Consider the following 20,488-nt stretch of genomic DNA (forward strand, 5'->3'; position numbering starts at 1 on the left):
CCCCCCCCCCCCCGCCCCGGGGACTGTCAGGGAGTAGAAGGAGTGAGAGAACCCCCTTCCTGCAGTTTTAATCTTGAAGGAGAGTCCGGGGTAGGCAAGGGTGCGTTAAAGTGCCTTTCTTTTCACTGTAATCTTTGGCTTTCTGCAAGTCCTTTCTACGAGGAAAATGGACGGTCAGATCCGTCTCCCTTTCCCGGGCAGAATGACCCACGGTGGCTCCGCAGATAAACAAAGCACCCCTCTCTGAAATGCCTCGGAAGCCCTGGGCTGTAAGCGGCAGAATACAAATGAAGGCGCTTTTCTGCCTAGTGACAGCAATGTACCAAACTAGGCAGAACCGGCTCGGTGCAGGCAGCAGGGGTGGGGGGTGGGGGGGGCTCGGCGGGGAGGGCTGGCTCTGACCCGGCTGAGGGCCGGACGTTCTGCCCGGAGGTGCCCCAGGCTCTCCCCAGACAGCCCCTCGGGACAGCCTGTAAACTCCGGGGGCGGGGGCGGGGGGGTCAGTCCAAACAAACAAGTTTCCTGCTCAGTCCTTAAAACAATGGCTGCTTTGGAAAGGGTTTGCTTTTCGTCAAAGGATGGTTTGCTCCTCTCGTCTGGGAAGAATTAGATTAAATTCAGTGATTAAAAGGGTTCCCCGCCCACCTCCCCTTCCCTGACATTTGCCGTTCAGGTCACGGCACACTGTGTGGGAATTGCAGTGCTGTTGTTGACGGAGAACAAGAAACGCATGTGCCGACGGGGGCAGAGGGAGGGCATCTCATGGCGAGATCAGCCTTCATGTGCCACTGGATTACAGAGGCCTCAGATGAGGCTGATTAATAATTCTGCAGGAGCCCTTGAGCTGGAAAGCTGGTGTTCTGAGTCTGATAATCCCCACTCATTGTGATACAAAGGAAGGACAGAAATTGAATTCACAGTTCTGAATTGTGAAATTCAAAATTTGAAAGAAACAGGGATCTGCTTCTTCCTGACTGTGTTTGTCAACCTAGCTGCCTCCTTGTTTGTGTTAAATGGCTACTGTGCTTTTTGAATCCAAAATCTGATTATATTTAATTAGTACAGGCATCTGGGATTTCTAATACACAAAGAGTTATTAAAGTAACAAATCTTTCTAAAATATGTTCACCATGAAAGAATGTGTTAATTTATGCAGTAACAATTTTTTAACATGAAATAATTAACATGAAAACTGCAACAATTATGAATTCTTCGCAGTCTAATTTATATGTGAATTTTCCTCCAGATAATAATCTATTCAACTTAAACCCGCAATACTGGGAGCATTTGAACAGACGCATTTTTCTTCTTCTATTTAATACACAAACCTAAACTCACAGCATGTCTTACACAAAGTCACGAAAGCCCCGGTTTCTACATACATCCCAAAGATCCAAAGATTAAATTGCCTTGACATTGGCTTCCTCAACAATGATCCTGTCATTAACTTACACCTTAAAAAAAAAACCACCACAAAAAACCAAGACACGGAGCAATTCCGTATTCCTGTCTTTGTGATGATTCAAATCAGGAGAGGAGAGGGCTAAATAGGCAGGCGACCTGGCTGGGAGCGGTTAGGGAAACATCAAGTGGGTGTGTGTGCTGCATGTGATATGTGTGCCTGAGTGAGGGGTGGGTATGAGGAGGATGGAGGGAGGGGCAGACACACACACACACACACACACACACACAGCTACTATCAACCCACTGGATCAATAGTAGTGATATTACTATCACTACTAGTAACTACAACTATACAACTATCAGCTTAGCATTTTGCTTTGTGCTAAGTGCTTTTTATGTATTAAGCCATACAATTCTGTGATGTAGATAACTATTATTATCCCTATTTTCAGAGGAGGGAATGAAGGCTCAGAGAGGTTAGGTAACTTGTCAAGGTTTACAGTTAATTAGCAGCAATGCTAGGATTCACACCAAGATCAATTTGATTTCATGGGCTATGTGTTTTGTTTTGTTTTGTTTTTTAATTTTAGACAGTGCAAGCTGGGGAGAAGCAGACAGAGAGGGAGGTTGGGAGGGAGTGAGGGAGAGAATGAGTGAGTGAGAGAGAGAGAGAGAGAGAGAGAGAGAGAGAGAATCTTAAGCAGGCTCCAGGCTCCACACTCAGCGCAGAACCCCACACGGGGCTCTATCCCAGGACCCTGGGATCATGACCTGAGCCCAAATCGAGAGTTGGATGTTCAACCGACTGAGCCACCCAGGTGCCCCAACATTCGTTGTGCTCTTAACAATCCAGTTCCTCCTATCTTTGGGAGGGCAAGTGTGTGTGTGTGTGTGTATGTGTTTAGAAGGAAATGGGTCTGGCTATCCAGAAAGACATAAAGCTAAGTGCTTCCAGGAGCAGCAGGAAGGAGTGAATAATAACAACAGCTTCTTCTCTATTCTTCTCTAATTCTCATGACCTCCTGAAAGGTGACCAATACCAACCCGACTTCAGGATGTGAAAGCTGAGGCTCACTGAGGCTAGAGCTTATGCAAAAATCCATGAGCAGGAAATGGCAGAGCCCGGATCTGAACACAGACCATCTAGCTCAAAGTTCTGGTGCTTCCCATTACCCCAAAGACAATTTGTGCAGGGAGTGCTAGTGTAGCAAACCATCTTCTCCGGAGCATCCTGCTGTCACCACAGGATCTGATTTCCAGAGAGCCGTGCCCAGTTCTCAGAGAGCAGGAGAGCATGTGAAGAGTATGGAGTGGTGACAGTGATTTGGGCTATTTTCACTCTTGTACACGAGTATCTATTAAATACCTACTACTGCTTTGCGCTGTTCTTTGGGCCAAATCACCTCTACAAGGAAGCAGCAACACTGGGTCCATAGGTACTTGGGAGAATTGCCACAACAGTGCTTGTCCACGTATGTGTGTGCACGTGCACATGCAAACACAACCATCCGAGACACTGCGGAGAACGCCCATCAGATACTCAGGTTTGACAAGATAAAAACAACAGAGGCAGCATGGAGGCAGGGACAGTTCTCAGCAGAGAAGGCAAATAGGAGAAAAAGGAAAGTCGGTGGGGGCCCTTGGGGCATGTAGGTGATGCTAAGTGCTGACTGCCTAGATAGAGCTGGCTACAAAATAAGGAACTAATTTTTTTTTCTCTTAGAAGATTGATGCTTCTTTATTGATTACTATCAGTCTTTTTCCTAAAAAAAAATTTTAGGCAAGAAAAAAAAAGATACTTTTCAAGGAAAATATACATCAAACATGAAAAGTTTGGGTCATAAGAATGGTTTTTATATTCTACAATCCGCAAAGAGCTTTTATAGACAGCCCATTTAATCCTCACACTAATTATGTGAGGTAATTATTTCCATTATCACCATTTCACAGATGCTAAAACTGAGGCTCAGAAAGGTTAAATGATTTGTCTGGGAACACCAAACTTGTAAGTGACAGAGCTCATTCAGATCCAGGCCTCATAACTTCCTCATAACTTTTTTTTAATTTAAGTTTTTTTTTTTTAAATTTTTTTTTTCAACGTTTATTTATTTTTGGGACAGAGAGAGACAGAGCATGAACGGGTGAGGGGCAGAGAGAGAGGGAGACACAGAATCGGAAACAGGCTCCAGGCTCTGAGCCATCAGCCCAGAGCCTGACGCGGGGCTCGAACTCACGGACCGCGAGATCGTGACCTGGCTGAAGTCGGACGCTTAACCGACTGCGCCACCCAGGCGCCCCTAATTTAAGTTTTTTAATGTTTATTTATTTTTTAGAGAGAGAGACAGACAGACAGACAGACAGATAGAATCCGAGGCAGGCTCCAGGCTCTGAGCTGGCAGCACACAGCCCAACATAGGGCTCGAACTCTTGAATGGTGAGATCATGACCTGAGCTGAAGTCGGACGCTTAAACGACTGAGCCACCCAGGCACCCCGAGGCCTAACTTCTAACCCAGGTTCCTCAGTCTTACCAGGCTCCCTCAGTAGCCCAGAGGGAAGTATACCACCAGCAAATAACACAGTGACCATGCATTGTACCTTTAAAGATACGCCCACAAAATACGCTCGGTGGTATTTATAAATGCTAACCACAGGCTTGCCTTAAGGGTAACAGTTCTAGTCCTGGGATATATCCAAGAGACAGGAGGACATATGCCCACTAACCACAGCAGAATTCATAATGGTACCAAATGAAAAATACCAGTAGAACAGATAAACTGATATATTTGTTTAACAGAATGATGGGAAAGAAGCCAGACACAAAAGAGTAATACTGTATGATTCGCTTATATGAAGTTCAATTATAAGCAGAACGAATGGATGGTGACAGAAGTACAAACAGTGGCTACCTGTGCAGGTGACTACTGGCTGGATGGGGGATGAGGTGGTCTTTAGGTGCTGGCAGCATTCTGTACCTTCATCTGTGGGTGGTTTCAGGGGCTTATACATATGTAAAAATTTACTAAGTTGTGCCCTTCAGATCTCTTAATTTTGGTGTTATGTATATTACGGCTCAGTAACAAATAAGTGTCCCCCCAAACAAGTCATGCTTACACACAAGCCAAGTCTATCTGAACTTGCTAGGTTTAAGTCAACACTAGTCAGCACTGAGCTTCCTGAAAGCTTATGAAGAAAGCAATCTATCAAGAATTCTCCCACCGCTTCCTGTTTGTGTGAGCTTTGAAGGAACTGATGGTTGCAGGGGCTGTGGGTTTTGGAAAGCAAGGCTTGGTGACAGCCGTCCATGCTGGTGGTTCTTGGAGGCGAGGTGTGGATGTGTGAGGACAACATCCAGACGGTGGACCCTTAGGGTGCGGTGTCTGTGGCACAAGCAGGGCTGGGGCTGGCTCTGCAGCAGTGCTGGGGTAGGGAGGTGGCTGACATAGGACCTCAGGTGAGGGTGCAGGTGGGGGTAAGCTGACAGGAGGGAACGGGGGCACGTGCCTGGAGGCGAGGACCCACGGCAGTGGTACTGGGTGAGGGCTTGCACACCGAGCTTGGATGCGCCAACCACAACCTCCTCAAGCTCAACAAATCTGAAACCAAACTCACCCTCTTTCCTCTGGAAATGAGTTCTTCTTCTGACTTGCTCATTTCTGTTGCTGGCAATTCCGTTCTCGCGATACCTGCATCTGACTACATGAGAATTCTCTTTGCCTCCCCTCTCCCTTATCAGAACAGCGTCTGAGCCTTTCCGTTATGTCTGCAGTCCATTCTTGCGTGTATTTTTATTCCCCAAGGACTTAGTCTTGTACAGGACACAATAACAGCAGTATTTATATATCACTTGCCATGTGCTGGGCACCGTGCTAACCACGTCACATGTCTTGTTGTTAGGTATCTTGGCAAAAATTAAAGCACAAAGCAGGTAAAATGTATTTCCACTTTAAGCAAACTGAGGTGTGGGAAAGTTAAATAACTTGGCCAAGGCCCCGAGGCTGGCAGGCCATGGTTCTATGTGGCTTCAGCGCCGCTCGTGTGTGTCCCTTTGCATGCTTGCAGACCGCCCTGGTGCAGTCTCAGGCTTCCTTAGGTCAGAAGCTCCTAGCAAAGTCCCTTTCCCAGACAAGGCATTCAAATAATTAATGCTGGCATTACTTGGAGACCCTGATTGGATACAATTTAGCAATGAGTTTATGACTAAAGACGACGTGCTGGGATTGAGGGAGGCATACAGGCAAGAGAATGAGCGATAGCAAATAATTTCTAGCTGCCTCTAGAATGCTGTTGACAGGGGACCACCCTCACAGGCTCTGACCCTGGTCTTGACCTTCTCCCCGACAGGGGCTTCTGCTTACAGTCCAGTGGGGTAGGGGGTGGTAGGAGGAAAGGAACACAGGGAGGGCTGTTTAACACATGTCCGAATTTCAACTTTACTTGTGCCCTGGGAAATGTCACCACATCTACCCAGGGCAGGGGGGGGATGGTATCAGACATTTGTGTGCCCGTAGATGGGAAACCCACAATGGTGTTGAAAAACAACTGTCACTCACAGTCCCAAAATACCTGTGTTGGGCACTTGCTTCTGAACACGGCCCACACTTCCATAATCAAGCTTTAGCCTGACCGTGGCCTCTGGGTATCATAAAACCCGACTTGTAAATATTATCAGGCACATGGCCCAGCTGTCTGGAGGAGCAGATTAATCCCCAGCAGAAACTTTAGCACGCAGCACGCATGCCATCTGTAGAGCACACTAGCAGATACATACCAGGCCTTTCTGTCTCGTTAAGAGGCCGGGGCAGGACAGACCCGCGGGAGGAATTTTATAAACAGCTGGGCTGTCCCAGAACTGGAAAATGAAGCTCTTTCAAACTCCCTCACACATGCACATTAGAAAGTGCCCCTTAAAAACTTTCCCATAAAGAGAAAAAGGGGTGTATGACTAACCTCAATTTTTATTTTTTGTTTTTAAATCACTGTCTTGGTAAGAGGCCGTTGGTGTAGCTTAAGAGGGATGTAATGGTGCCGGCCACACCTGGATTCAAATCCTGCCTCTGCCCTTGTACTAGCTGTGTGACTTTGTACAAGTTACTTAACCCCTCGGAGTCTATCATTTCCTTCCCCGCTCCTCACATTTACCCTCTCAGGCCTGGCTCTCGGTAGGTAAGCGCCCCAGCTCCTTCCTTTCCTTCTGCTGCAGGACAGCATTCTTGTATCCTCCTTGTAAATCCTGGAGCTCCCAACCTTTGTGTCTTTCTCCAAGTTCAGTTCTCCACTTCATTTACTTCTCCTTACTCATCTCTTTCCAGTGTTTGTCATGGATAGGTAAATATTTGTGAAAGGGAAGAGAGAAACAAAAAGAATTTTAAGAGGGAAGGGTGGGACTACTTGGAAGTTAAGCAGAGGAAACACGGTACAAAGGGTATGAAGCTGATCTGAAAGGCGTCAGGACAGCAGCTGGGAAACTGATGGTGGGGGGGTGAGGAAGCCACCAGAAGTGGACAGACAGCTGAGTGGGGAGGAGGGTGGGACTTGATGCCCAGGACTGAGGGTGGCCACCCGTGGCCCTGCTCCATGGTGGAAGCATGCGGTCAGGGAAACCAGTGAGGGGCTCTCACACGCCTTCCCCTATGGCGCCGGTCACCCGGGGCCACAGCCAGAGGACCGGACCCCACTCCATGAACTAAACATTCAGCCTTGTCAACAGCACCTCCATGAACATCTTCAGTTTCTGCCCTGCAGCCCTCTCGTTTGTGGATGGTTCAAGGCGCGGATTTGTAACCACAAATTCCGTGGAGTCCAGAGTCCGGGAGAAGGGGAGAATCAAATCCTGGACTACCCCAGCCGGCACCAGGACTCTACTCACGCAGGCAAGGACGCTTACGTGATGGATTGCCAAGACCAGCTCCAATCTCACCCCTTCCTAAATCAAATATTCATGTCCCCAAACCTTCACCTGCTCCCCCTCCTTCTGGGTCTGTGAATTGGGATCTGAAGGGTTTGCCTCAGGGTGAAATCTCTCATTTAGGGCCAGGTCTCAGACCCCAGTGGCACTGCAGACCCTCTCAGCTCACGCAGACTCAAAATCATGTCCACGTTTCTCTCTGGACTGCCAGTGCCAATCACAGCTGCCCATGTGCCTCTGATTAGGGACGTGGCCCGCCGTCTGGCCCCACAGGAGTGTGTGCATGTGCGTGCGCGTGCGTGTGCATAATGTGTGGGCATGCTCCCTGTTGTGGGCGTTTGGCTCCAGGACAGGAAATGCCATGTGTTGGGGAAATTCAAATAGCCGAGCTGTCTGACCAACACGGAATTGAGCACTTGGACAGTATCTGCACCAGCCAGGGTCTCAGTTTAACTGTTTTCCTCGTCACTTGAGAATGATAAAAGGAGGGAAGAACTGGCATGAAATGACAGAATTTAGAAAGAAAGGACAGGAATTCCAAGGTGGCTATTACAAAACCCAGTAGAAAGCGCTGCCCTGTAATATATTCCAGTCACCGCTCAGCCCTGCTCAGAATGCCTAGGCTTGGTTAAAAACAACAGTCATGAAGGCTACCCATTTCCTTCAGACGTGAACATTATATTCTACATGAGGAGCCTACATTCGACTGCAAACGGCACACTCAGTTTCATACATTTACCTGTTGACTGCTGTGTGCAGATCCAGGAAGATCAAAAATAACCCTGGGAATTCCCTCCCTGGCATCTGGTGCTCTAAAAAGCATCCAAAAAGCTCCCCACTGGAGTGGTTGCTCGCTTGGGATGTATTTAATCTAGAGTCTAATTTCTACAAATCTGTGGAGGAGGGAGAATGGAGGGAGATGATTTAGAGGAGGTGGGGCTGCTTAGGAGACGCCGCTATTTTCTGTCCTCTTTCTACATGATCCCCCTTCTGCTCTTCTCCCTGCTCTGGACCCAGCTGGACCCCCATCAGTGGGCTCCCCTGACCTCTGGCTTCTTGCTGGGTTTGGCAGGATCTCTGGAGGAGGAGCTAAGGTATGAAGCCCCTGATCCGTGCCTGGCCTCTGCCTGCCAAAGGTGGCCTCTGGTTCTTAGCTCTGGTGCCTGCCTATTCCCTTCCCCACTGCCCTTCTGGCCTCGGGTCAGGTCCGTGGCTGTTGCTACCTCTGGGATATCACCTCCTGCCTTGTTGGCTTTCCTAACTCTGCCCGTGCCTTTATAAAGAGCTCCTTTATTCAAGTCTCCAATGAGTGTGCTTTCTTCATTCTGCTGAAACTCTGATGGAATGATGCGCTATTATTTGACTTCTCTTTTGGCCTTCCACAGCCCTCTTTCTCCAAAGGCAAAGCATCCCAGGCCTGGACACTGTGATGAGGGTAGCATGAGTCAGGAAGACCACATTAGAGGACGTTCATTCACCAAAAAGCAACATCTGTCCATCTACTGGACCCACCACAGTCTCCCATCTGCAAAGCTGTCAGATTCCCGCCAGGTTAAGAAGAAAGCACTTGGCCAAAGAAGGCCATTTCAAGTATTTTTCTGGAGGAAAGGCAGGGAAGGGGAGAGGAAAGGTCCTGAAGAAGCTCCTGTTCTCGAGGCTGAGGTCACAAGCCCTCCTATTTAAGTGCCCACCTTGTCGTGCTGTGTACTCATTGTCTTCGATCAATCTGGCTAGTCCAAAGTCAGCAATCTTGCATATGAGTCCGTTCCCCACTAGGATGTTTGCTGACCGCAGATCCCTGTGGATGTAATTCATGCGCTCGATGTAAGCCATTCCTGCAGCAACCTGTGGAAACCGATGGACAGGACACGTTACCCCACGACTCGTACTGACGTGGCAGTAAACCTGAGGCAGGAACCAAGGGACCATGCGGCCTACCTGTGCGGCCATATCCACAAGATTTGGTAATTTCAGAGCTCTTCCTTCCCCATCTTTTAAGAAATCAAGTAAACTTCCTATGAACAAAAGAGAAAACCATTTCAATTTACTTTGAAAGATAAAAATGCCTGACAAAGGGTTGGGTTTGGTTTTCTTATTAGAAATAATGAGGTGATTGAATGAATACCATCAATGAAGAAAAGATTTATTAAAAAAAAAAAAAGAGGCTAGAAAAAATTCTGTTCTTTGAAAGGTAGCAGTTTTATCTTTCAGAAACAAACAATAGTGACTCCATTTCTAAGGACAACAAAAATCTGACAAACCTACAAGAAATGGGATGCAATTCTCTATGTCATAAAGAAGGACATATGAGGAGCTGACCACTTTAGCCTCATCTCCCATCAGCCCTGAATGAAGGAGTGACATAGGGAAAATGCCACCCAGGCCAAGTGGCTCCCAAAGTGTGGTCCTGGGACCAGCAGGAAGAGCTTCCCTTAGGGAATTTGTTAGAAATGCAAGCTCTCAGGTCCCAACCTAGAACCAGAATCAGAGACTCTGGAGGCGGGCCCAGAAAGCTGTATTTTAAGAATACCCCTTGGGAATGCAAGCTGGTGCAGCCACTCTGGAAAACAGTATGGAGGTTCCTCAAAACACTCAAAATAGAACTACCCTACGACCCAGCAATTGCACTACTAGGCATCTATCCAAGGGATGCAGGTGTGCTGTTTCGAGGGGACACATGCACCCCCATGTTCACAGCAGCGCTATCAACAATAGCCAAAGTATGCAAAGAGCCCAAATGTCCATCAACTGATGAATGGTAAAGAAGATGTGGTTTACATAAACAATGGAATACTACTTGGCAATAAGAAAGAATGAAATCCTGCCATTTGCAACCACGGGGCTGGAACTGGAGGGTATTATGCTAAGTGAAATTAGTCAGAGAAAGACAAAAATCCTATGATTTCACTCATATGAGGACTTTAAGAGACAAAACAGATGAACATAAGGGAAGGGAAACAAAAATAATATAAAAACAGGGAGGGGACAAAACAGAAGAGACTCATAAATATGGAGAACAAATTGAGGGTTACTGGAGGGGTTGTGGGAGGGAGGATGGGCTAAATGGGTAAGGGGCACTAAGGAATCTACTCCTGAAATCATTGTTTCACTGTATGCTACTTTGGATGTAAATTAAAGAAAATAAAAAATAAAACAAGTTGAAATTAAAAAACAAAGACTAAAGCCTATAAAAAGAAAAAAAAAAAAAAAAGAATACCCCTAAATGATTCTGATACACAGTAAGGTTTGAGAATCATTGGCCTCACTTATTTACAGATTTTAAATCAAGAAAAGAATATCTGAGGAATACAGGGTGGGGCAGTTAGCTCCCCTTTTTAAATCATGGCCAGCCAGGCCTTGAAGATATCAGAAACAAAACAGCTGAAGCTTCAGAGCCACTGTGATAACAGCCTCGGGAGCTCAGGACCAACACCAGGGCGGAAACAATCATGTGCCGAGGCTGGATGGAGGCTCATGATGGTCATCGGTGACTGTTTCCATGCTTTAATCACAAAGTTATTTACCAAATAACCCTGGATACAAGGGACAAACAATCTGCCAGGGAAAAAAATTTCCAAGTGTATTTAAAAAGAAAGTATATGGACAGGAAAAATTATGCTGGTGCCCCCTGATGTACAACGCATTGCCTTTTAAGGCTGTTTCTTGTTTGGTTTGTCTATTTTTCCAAAACAAAGTGATTCTGGGCCTTATCCTTGGCAATAGTGCTTTGATTAGAAAGAGGCAGAGAAAGAATGAAAATAAAACGGGCTCTTTTTTTTTTTTATTTTTTTTTATTTTTATTTTTTCAACGTTTATTTATTCTTGGGACAGAGAGAGACAGAGCATGAACGGGGGAGGGGCAGAGAGAGAGGGAGACACAGAATCGGAAACAGGCTCCAGGCTCTGAGCCATCAGCCCAGAGCCCGACGCGGGGCTCGAACTCCCGGACCGCGAGATCGTGACTTGGCTGAAGTCGGACGCTTAACCGACTGCGCCACCCAGGCGCCCCTAAAACGGGCTCTTTAAAAGCATGTCTTTCTTCATCTGATGTTTAAGAAGAGAACTGGGAAAGAAAAGGTGCTGAGAAGATGGAGACTAAGCTGAGTCCAGAGACCAGTGTCCGATACTAACTGTTCAGCCCTGAAAAAGGAAATTTAGCACAAGCCATGGCATTCAAAGTAGCAGCAAATGATCATAGCCCTCCAGATCACCCCGGGTATTAAATATGAATGCTTTAATTATGGAGAGGAGCTGGGACTCCTGACACGTGCAGTGTGCAAAAGGTGTTGCATTTCATAAGGATCTGGGGGGCAAACTCAAGGTCATGGTCTGTTCTAACAATGCTTTCATTAACGAGCACATGATTTGTGCTTCCTGACAGGAATGCCGGACTCATGCAGAAAGCAGAACAAAAGCAGGCAGGCACCTCCATCTCCCTCCCCGAAATAACCCCTGTGGGTCAACTGCGAGGTGGGGCCTGACCTTTATTCATGTACTCGGTGACAATGTAGATGGGCTCCTCGGACACCACTGCGTAGAGCTGGACCAACTTGTCATGTTTCAACTTCTTCATGATCTGTGCCTCCTCAAGGAATGACTCGGGGGACATTGTGCCTGGTTTAAGAGTCTTTATGGCTACTTTTGTGTTTCCATTCCAGGTACCTGCACACATCCCACAACGTTAAGTCAAACCGAGGATCCTCTTTTGATGGGAAAATAAAAAAGCTTTTAAATCAACAGCTACTTGCATAAGGTTAGATTTTAACTTAGAAAAACTTAATATCCTTTTTTGTTGAATGAAGACAAGCGAATGTAGTAAGGACTGTGTCCAATATCTTCAACAGGAAACATGAGTTTACTTATAGCTGTGTTATGGTTTGTAATTCTTTTAACTTTTTTCTGATTTTGATATATGCCACTTTCCTTTTCTAGCTCGCGCATGTGATTACAAATTGGTACCCAAAGTTTTGGATGCTTCTTTAACAAGGCTGAAAGTTCAAAGGTTAGAACAGGCCTGGCTATCCCACCGCTATCCCTTAGACAGTAGAGCAAGCATGGAAGAAACTAGGATAGTTCTGTTGTATGAAGGGTGCCATTTAAAAAAAGACGGCAACACACCGAGGAAGTCTGGAAGTTACCTTTCGACTTTCCACCGTGTGCGGTGGGTGAGCTACTTGACAGAGACCTTGAACAGCTGATATCTAAGTGAGATTACAAGTATGCCAATGGGCACTGGCAAGAAGCTCACGGTCTACTTGCCCCAAACTTCAACCAGGTAAGGACAACTCCTCAGGTCAGCTACAAGAGCAACAGCCTCTATAGGACTGAAAAAATCAAACAGCAGCTGAGAGGGAACAGAAATATTTAGGCTTCACAGGTGGAGAAAGTCAAGTAGATACAGAGACAGGCCTGGTTTATGATCATTTGTTGCCTCATCTGTAGAATAGGAGTAGAACTGGATTATCTTTTGAATCTCTTTCAGCTGCGAAATTAAAAAAACAAAAATCCAGGTTCTATGTGTATTCCGTTATTAGTCCTACAACTTCGGATTAAAACTCTAAGGGAAACAGAAAAATCTGCTAAGTTAGAGCGTGCTTTTTCTGTTTGGAAAAGAGAGCTGGTTTAAATGAAGATTCATTTTTATATTTAATGTAATTGACTTCAGAATTAAATATTTCTGTAAACTTTTGTTACCCTGTTCAAAACATGGTTCATACGATTACAACATGAAGCTTAGAAACATCTAAGTTATGAAAGAACAGTGGCTTAAAAAAGAGTTCATTCAAACCTTATAAAATATCTGACCACTAAATATAAATGGAAAATCTGATAATCTGGAAGTGGTCTTTGCTATTTGAGTGCTATTAGCATCCCAAAATTTTAAATAGAGATTTTCCTCTCTAATAACAACCCAGTTACTCTCACTGGCATTCCATCCTGATCCCGAACTACCACGACATAATGTTTTATGCTCAGTGGGCAACAAATTCTTAATAATGTGATATAATGATTTAAAGTTGATAATCATAAAATTTGAAAATAAAATTTTGTAGAATGTCCAATTCTTCCTGATTGTATAAATGATTGAATTGAAATCCTTGGCACCCACAACTTCAATTATAAATTGGGCAGATGAGGGAGAGGAAGGCTACATGAAGATATTTTATGATACTTGAGTTAAAGTACGGAGAGAGACACAATAATGTGGACTCGAAAAATGAGAGCACTTATTATATAGTAGCTTATACATACACAGCACATATAGGTGTATGTTTGAATGTCTATCTCTAACCTTATCGCTACACCCATATCTATGTAATATTTATTCTTTGCCAGGCTCTGTTCCAAGTGCTTTCACTGTACTAAATCTTCTAATGCTGACCACCCCTGCACACCTACAGCTACAATGTAAAAACAGGTACCTATCCATATTGTTTTTAATTGAACCTAAGAAAGAAGGTAGATTCCATAAGCACCAACACTGTCTCACTGACAGATGTCTTTGGGTGGCACCAAACCCATGGATTTTCTCCAAGCAAAGCTGTAAATGACCCAAAGGGTGTTATAAAAGCAGTGGGAAGGGCCCAGTGCAGTCAGCCTCATCAATGAATGACATGACAACCGAATTAAGAGAAGTATGTGTGCCTACTGAGCACGAACTGCGTGCAAGGACTCTAAATATATTGTCCTATGTGATCCTCAATCCTATGAAGTAGGTATCATTCCAATTCTACAGACGAGGAAACTGAGGCTCAAGGAGGTTAAATGAGCCCCTTGGATATGGTTAATCAGCTAGTAATGATTCAAACCCTGGCCCACTGAGCATAAAAGCCCATGGTCTTTCCCTATAGTAACCCATCTATAGTATCTTACCTTCCTATGTCTCAGGAAGAGGAAACAACAGACACTTATTGTATTGGTGTTTCTTCTATGTGCGTCTGCTTCACCAACCATATGAAGAAGTATAGAAGAGCACAGCAAGGTATCGCCGTATTCTCAAAATCTAGATGGCCTGCGTCTGTCTAGCTTCAGGTTAAGTGTCTTGGTCCCAATGACTGTGTGTGTGTGTTTGTTCAGACTGTCCTTTTAATTGGCCTTGAGAAGTAGCCAAAATGAAATGTGCCCTCTGCCTTACCAAGCCACACTTCAGCGAAACACCCCTGACCCAGCTTCTTCTCCAGAGACAATGAACCACGTGCAACTTCCCAAGCATCTTTAGCCAATCCAGAAGTTTGTGGGGTACAACTTGATGCAATCACAGTTAAGTTAAAACACAAACCATCAGCTTTCTCTACAGGAAAGGAAATTAATAAAGAAAACACAATCCTTATAATCTGTTATCATGCATGCACTAGGGAAGATGGAAGGTGACTTACCCTTTAGGGCAACACTGAGTTCACTGGGCAAACGTTTGCAGTTGTAAAGGAAGGGCAAGGCATTTGTGCAAGCTGGAACATTCCTTGCACTGTTTTCTGGCTTATGAATTGAGATTCATATAACGGCATAATTTGAGCCATTTGCCAATCTTGACCACTATCTCTCTTCTAGAAATTCTGGAATTTTGAAATCAAAATCAAATGTATAATTCTCTACTATGAGTAACTTAAGCCTTCTTCCTGGTCATAAAGTCTTTATTTTCACCTTCCATCTTCGCTGTTTGGGACTTCCCAAACGAGAAAGCTAGTAATAGAATAATTGAGTCTCAGCATACCCATCCATACTTCCCCAAACTGCCCATTTCCCAGTCTCTTGATCAACTGCAGGGATTCTCGAGGGATTTCCCAGACATCTTTGGTTTTGACAGACAGATCGGTAAGCCTTGGCATCCCTTTATGACAGGGAACTACGAGGCGGCAGCAGAGGCCTGCGGCTCTCTCTGATGGAGCGAGGACAGCGGCAGGAGAGGGAGAGAAAAGCACAACACGTGAAACAACACTTACAGTTGCACAAACCCAGCGAGTGCACAGTGTTGCTGAAAACAGTGCTACGTCGGCGGAGAGCTGCGCACATCTTGGAAGATTAGACACCACACATTGAAACATGGTCATTGGAGGTAGAACAGAGGACATTTTCAATGCAGACTGCTCCATGCCTCCAGGTATAGTATAGTTTACACATATATACAGGTACAGGTATGACTGCTTTGGTTTCTAATACTCGCTAAGGAAGAAAAACATTTTCAGCAACTTGTGCTAATAACATGTCTCTGGAACCCTGAAATACCTCCGCTGATTTCAAAAGGTACATCTGGACTACTGAATGTCAGCACGACTGTCCTTAACCCTCTCTAATGTCAAGGGTTTAGGGGCTTTCTTTGGTCTGAATATATTGAAAATTGTAGCTTCAGTACAGGATTTTTCTCTTCAATCTTAGACTGTTATAAACTAGTAGGGCTGAAGATTCTACCTGGCAGGGGAAAAAAAGAGGTCACATTTCTCTAGTGATTTCTTTGGCATTTTAACTGACTCTATTCTACCAGTCAGATGCTCTCACTTCTTTGATATTTCCCATTAAAAATAAATCTTTTTAACAGTCTCCAATGTATAATTTAGAAATCTGGTTTCAAAGCAGAAAGACAGGAAACCGAAATCTGTACAAATTCAAGGATGTGAAAGAACTGTTTCTTATGAAAAAGACAAAGGAAAAAAGTTATCACTTATAGGTTATTTGGATTTTTTTTCTTTTGTTCTCTTTCTTTTCCTTCCTTCCTTCCTTCCTTCCTTCCTTCCTTCCTTCCTTCCTTCCTTCCTCCCTCCCTCCCTCCCTCCCTTCCTTCCTTTAAAAGAATATACCTTTTACACTTTAGCAGTGATAAGGGGGAAATTGCCTAAATGCCAAGTGAAATCTCTGTCAGGTAAGAAAAGGTAACAAAGAACAAGGAATCAGGGCAGTGACAAAAGCTGTAGAAAGCCTGGCTTGTGAGGCAGAGCCTCTGCCCCACCACACCCCCTGAAGGCCCCTCGGATCCAGGAAAATCACATGTAGTGCTCTCTTTTCTCTAGGAACCAGCTCTTAGTTTCTTTTTATTCCTTTCTTTTTGGTAGACTCAGGTTCTGAGATGTTTAGGCAGGAAATTATTTATGTGTCAATATTGCAAAGGCATTTTATTGTGTGAGAGAGAGTAAGGGGGGAAGAGGAAAAGCCAATATAAAAACAAATCTAACTCGAGATGGATTTTTTTTGAGATTAAAAAACGTCTATTGCTCTTCATATCCCTTCTCTCCTTCCAGCTTTACGATGTTATTAAGGTGCCCTTTCCAACACAATATTTTCAAATGATCCAAACCCTGGGGATCCTGCTGATGTTTGCCTGTAATGAAATATATTTTGGCATTTGAAAAATTCTGACACATGCAGGCATTTTGAGTGTATCACTGAAGCTCAGGGAGAGATTCTGCTCCATTTCTCCCAAATATTTCATTAGAATCACGTAAACTAGAGCTATCCAATGCCCTAATCAACGAGTACTCCAAGTGTTCTTAATTTTCTCACTTTTTCATTAGTGCCTGGGATAAATCAATAGGTATTTCTTATTTCCATTTTCAAAAGACTGCTTTTTTTGGGGGAGGGGCGCTAAAAAATTATACACACATTTTTAAAAAATGAATGTGCACAGAGCAAGTCATGCACTATTTTGGGGTTTTGTCATTGTCCTGAAGAACACACATATATAGGTCACAGAAAAAACTACTGGGTTTAATGGGATACAGATATATACCTGTATATGTGTATCTATATAAAAATCCACCTGTGTGTGTATGTCATATAGCAGGGTATTCTTGCTAATCTTGGAAAGAAAGAAATCATTTTAACACTTGTGTATAAGACCACAATCCTTACTAGAATGTACCAACTGTACACCTAAACACCTCATAAGTGCATATTTCTAGGAACACACTGACAGTGACAAATGGGTGTTAGGACAGAGGCTGTTCCACTTACTGTTCACCAGTTTAATTTAACACAATGGCCCTAACAGATCTAGGAGGAGCTGTGGGTCACAGAGTCTACATCTAGTTAGGAAACAGCAGTATTGGTGGATCAGTAGAACATGATAGATGGGTTGCAAAATTCTTCTGGTCATGAGAATGAAAAGCATGTGTGGCTATTCCTGTGAGTACTGAGTGAGAACTGGGGGGTCCCCTACACGATCCCCCAACACTCCGTGTGTTCCCGCCCAGACACTGTTCTCTCTCCTGTCATGGTTTCTGATGACAGACTCCAGGGGAACAGGAAAAGATGACAACTTTTACAATTTAACCTACTGCTTTGTATCTGGGGAACAAGAATGGTACAGAGTTTTTTGACAAACGTATGGAACTAATAATAACTATAGAAAAACATCAACAGATCCTATGCAGCAAAGTCCCATGTTGAGTGGTGAGCAAAGAAAACTGTCACTGCTGCCTTTGTGTATGCTTGTATCTCTCCCCCCACCCCCTACTCAGTGCCTACCCACTCCCTCCAGTGTCCCAGTGGTTAGTAGCGAGTTGGCATTAGGGTTACCTGAGTAATGTTGTACAAGCTGCTGAAGTGTTTCAAACTGGGCCCGGGTGGTAATATAGTATCCACCATTGTCAAGTTTGCGAATTTTATAATGTTTGACATGGTCTCCTTTCATATCATCCCAATCTCGGATCGACAGTGAATAGGCACCTGGTAAATATGCAAGGCATTAGCAGCTCCAATCATTCTGAGAGCTCATTCGTTTTTTCGGTCTCATTCACTTGAGTACTCTGATTAATAATCATCAAGAGGACACACACACACACACACGTATGTGCGTGCGTGCACACAAACACGCTCTCTTCCACTCAGGAACAGAAGAAGAAAACACCTCTTTCCCGCAAATGTCAGAAGATGTTAGCAATAAAGTGATTTTACTCGTGAGAAGGAAAGCTTTCTGGATTTTTTCCTACAATTATTCTCTTCAGTACCGTCACCCGCACGTTGCCTAACACGGGATAGACCCAACTCTCCCGAGAGGGGATGAAGAACAATAGCCCCGCAGGCTGGGGGCGCTCTCCTCGTCTTCCTCACCCATGGAGTGTCCCAGAGGCAGGGCAGCGTGTGCTACAGAAGTGGAAGGAGTGCTTCCCTACAAGGGAGCCTCCTGTTTCTGATTTGCCACACTTTCTCGGGAGCAGATAACCATGTCTGGTAGATCAAGGTAGAAAGTCCCTTCCCTTGGCCCGGCTCCTCTTGTGGGCTCTAATGAGTGTTTCAGTGATGAAAGGGCCAGCAGTTGGAGGAAGAGCAGTGCTCAGTTTTGAAAAAATAAAAGGAATGCAAAAACAACCTGTAGGACTGGCGCCTGGGGAACTAAGAGAGATTCAGAAAATCGTAATTCTAAAGAACAGCTGAAAATTCTATGATCTTGTGCGCCTGCAGGAGCGAAGCTGCCCAGCTCCCTGTTTCAGGAAGAAGGGCTTTGCTTTTGAGCCTCTGTAGTCCTTCCGGGACCGTGTGCAGTTCTAGAGCCTGGAGGGAAAAACTGAAACTCGGACTCGCTCACGAGGCAGGGAGGGTATGTGCCATTTAAAAATCCTTGCACATTAGAGATAAGCCTTTCATCCCCTCTGACTAATCCACGGATTTGAATGACAACCAACATCTTCAACTCCTTATCTTACCTTTGGTGGTTTCACTCTCACGGATAAGAAAGGTACCTCTCGGGTTTCCAAAGGACAAAAGCTGTCGCTCAGCATCTTTTCGGCCAAGTTTTCCAAAGTACCACCTTTAAATGAAATCAAGGGAGGGGAACATTTTGTAATGATCATTTACAAAAATGGAATAGCAACCCCCCCTTCCCTCTGATTTCATCCTTAGCATTCCCCTATAATATTTTTTCCTAGCTTCATCTAGCTCCCTTTCAGTCTGTTCCTGATTCTATCCCTAATCCACCTCTACCATTCTTCAAAGAAAAAAAGTCAGATTTGAACGGTGGGTGACTTTCCTTCCCTTCAGAGGTGACAAGAACTGGTCTGTGTTAAAACCGCCACCTGCATTTATGAGAAGAGAAATCTAAGACCTCGTTTTGAAATGGCAACTGCAGGAGACCCTTCCCACACACATCTATGAGACCCCGGATTTCTGAGCATAATTACACCCCCTGGGAAATAACAAAGCACAGCCTTAGTCTATACACGGATCATTAATCAAGCATTAAAAAAAAAAAGCCAGTCACAATGGATACAGAACAAAGACATGGTATTTTCAGTCACTTTGTACCTACAGCAACTTTGAAAACAATTGTCAAAACCACCCCCGATTTGAGATGGCTGTGGACTGTGGATGTCAGTTTTTAGTCTCTTCCTGTCCAGCAGGGTGAGGACTTAGGTGAGTGAAAGGATCTGCCTCTCGGGTGGGTGGGGATCTGCACACGTGTGTTTTGGTGCCGCTGCAGGAACAGGTCGCTGTGCACAGTCAACGAGCACGTCCTGAGAAATGACTGGGTGTACCGTGTCCTACTCTCCCCATAGTGACACTCCAGTGCCATGAGGAAGGCATCGTGAAGTCATATCACAACCTCTGCCATTCACCTTTTACCTTCCCCTGCACTCTCCAGCCCTAACCATGGCCTGGCAGGGAGTTAAATGGGTCAGCACGAGGTGCTGCAAGAATTCACAAGCATTCATTTGGAATCTGTGCGTAGAAACAATTTTAGAATATTCAACTGTGAAATAATCCAGTTTCTAAAATGAAATTTTAATTCCTTATACTTGAACATAGCTATTATGCGTTCACTGTCAAATTCTTTTGTGAATGAAAGAGCTTCACCGATCGTAAGAAAAGACACACTGCAAGTTAGCTCCTCAGTGACTTTTAAAGGCACCAGACTGTGCGACAGTCCTAACCTAGCACTAGATGGTATGAAGAGAATTACAGCAATTATTTATGAGAAATGACTTTCTGGGTTGGCATCAATCACCCAATTAAAATGCAGTATAAACACGAGCAGTGGTGAAGAGAGAACAGTTAGAACAATGGATTGAACCAAAACAATGGCATTTTAAGATAATGGCAATTAATTGTCTATGTAAAACCATATGCGTTATCTTTTTAAAATGCTAATTTATTCTTTAAAAACAAAGTAGTTTAAAAATTGATCATTATAAATAGAACTTAAATATATAGTGGGTATGTTCCCAGTTAAACCAAAGTAATGCTAACTTTT

At 44.5% G+C, this 20,488-nt stretch overlaps 1 protein-coding gene across 8 annotated transcripts in view; it reads right to left on the reverse strand.

Annotated features, from left to right (window-relative positions):
- Window positions 1-20,488, reverse strand: part of FYN (FYN proto-oncogene, Src family tyrosine kinase) — a 216,791-nt gene that overhangs the window by 24,525 nt on the left and 171,778 nt on the right. For 7 of the 8 annotated variants that reach the window (XM_040474401.1, XM_040474402.1, XM_040474405.1 and 4 more), the window contains 6 exons: window positions 18,945-19,048; window positions 17,818-17,967; window positions 15,023-15,187; window positions 11,794-11,973; window positions 9,250-9,326; window positions 9,003-9,156 (listed from right to left, as the gene is read on the reverse strand). In XM_040474401.1, the coding sequence (XP_040330335.1) occupies window positions 9,003-9,156; window positions 9,250-9,326; window positions 11,794-11,973; window positions 15,023-15,187; window positions 17,818-17,967; window positions 18,945-19,048 (830 nt within the window). Of the gene's footprint in view, window positions 1-9,002; window positions 9,157-9,249; window positions 9,327-11,793; window positions 11,974-14,446; window positions 14,603-15,022; window positions 15,188-17,817; window positions 17,968-18,944; window positions 19,049-20,488 lie in introns of all 8 variants that reach the window. The other variant, XM_040474408.1, reaches the window with a different exon arrangement.

Source organism: Herpailurus yagouaroundi, unplaced genomic scaffold (genome assembly GCF_014898765.1).
Source record: "Herpailurus yagouaroundi ecotype Mexico unplaced genomic scaffold, PumYag 139, whole genome shotgun sequence".
NCBI classification, from domain to species: domain Eukaryota; kingdom Metazoa; phylum Chordata; class Mammalia; order Carnivora; family Felidae; genus Herpailurus; species Herpailurus yagouaroundi.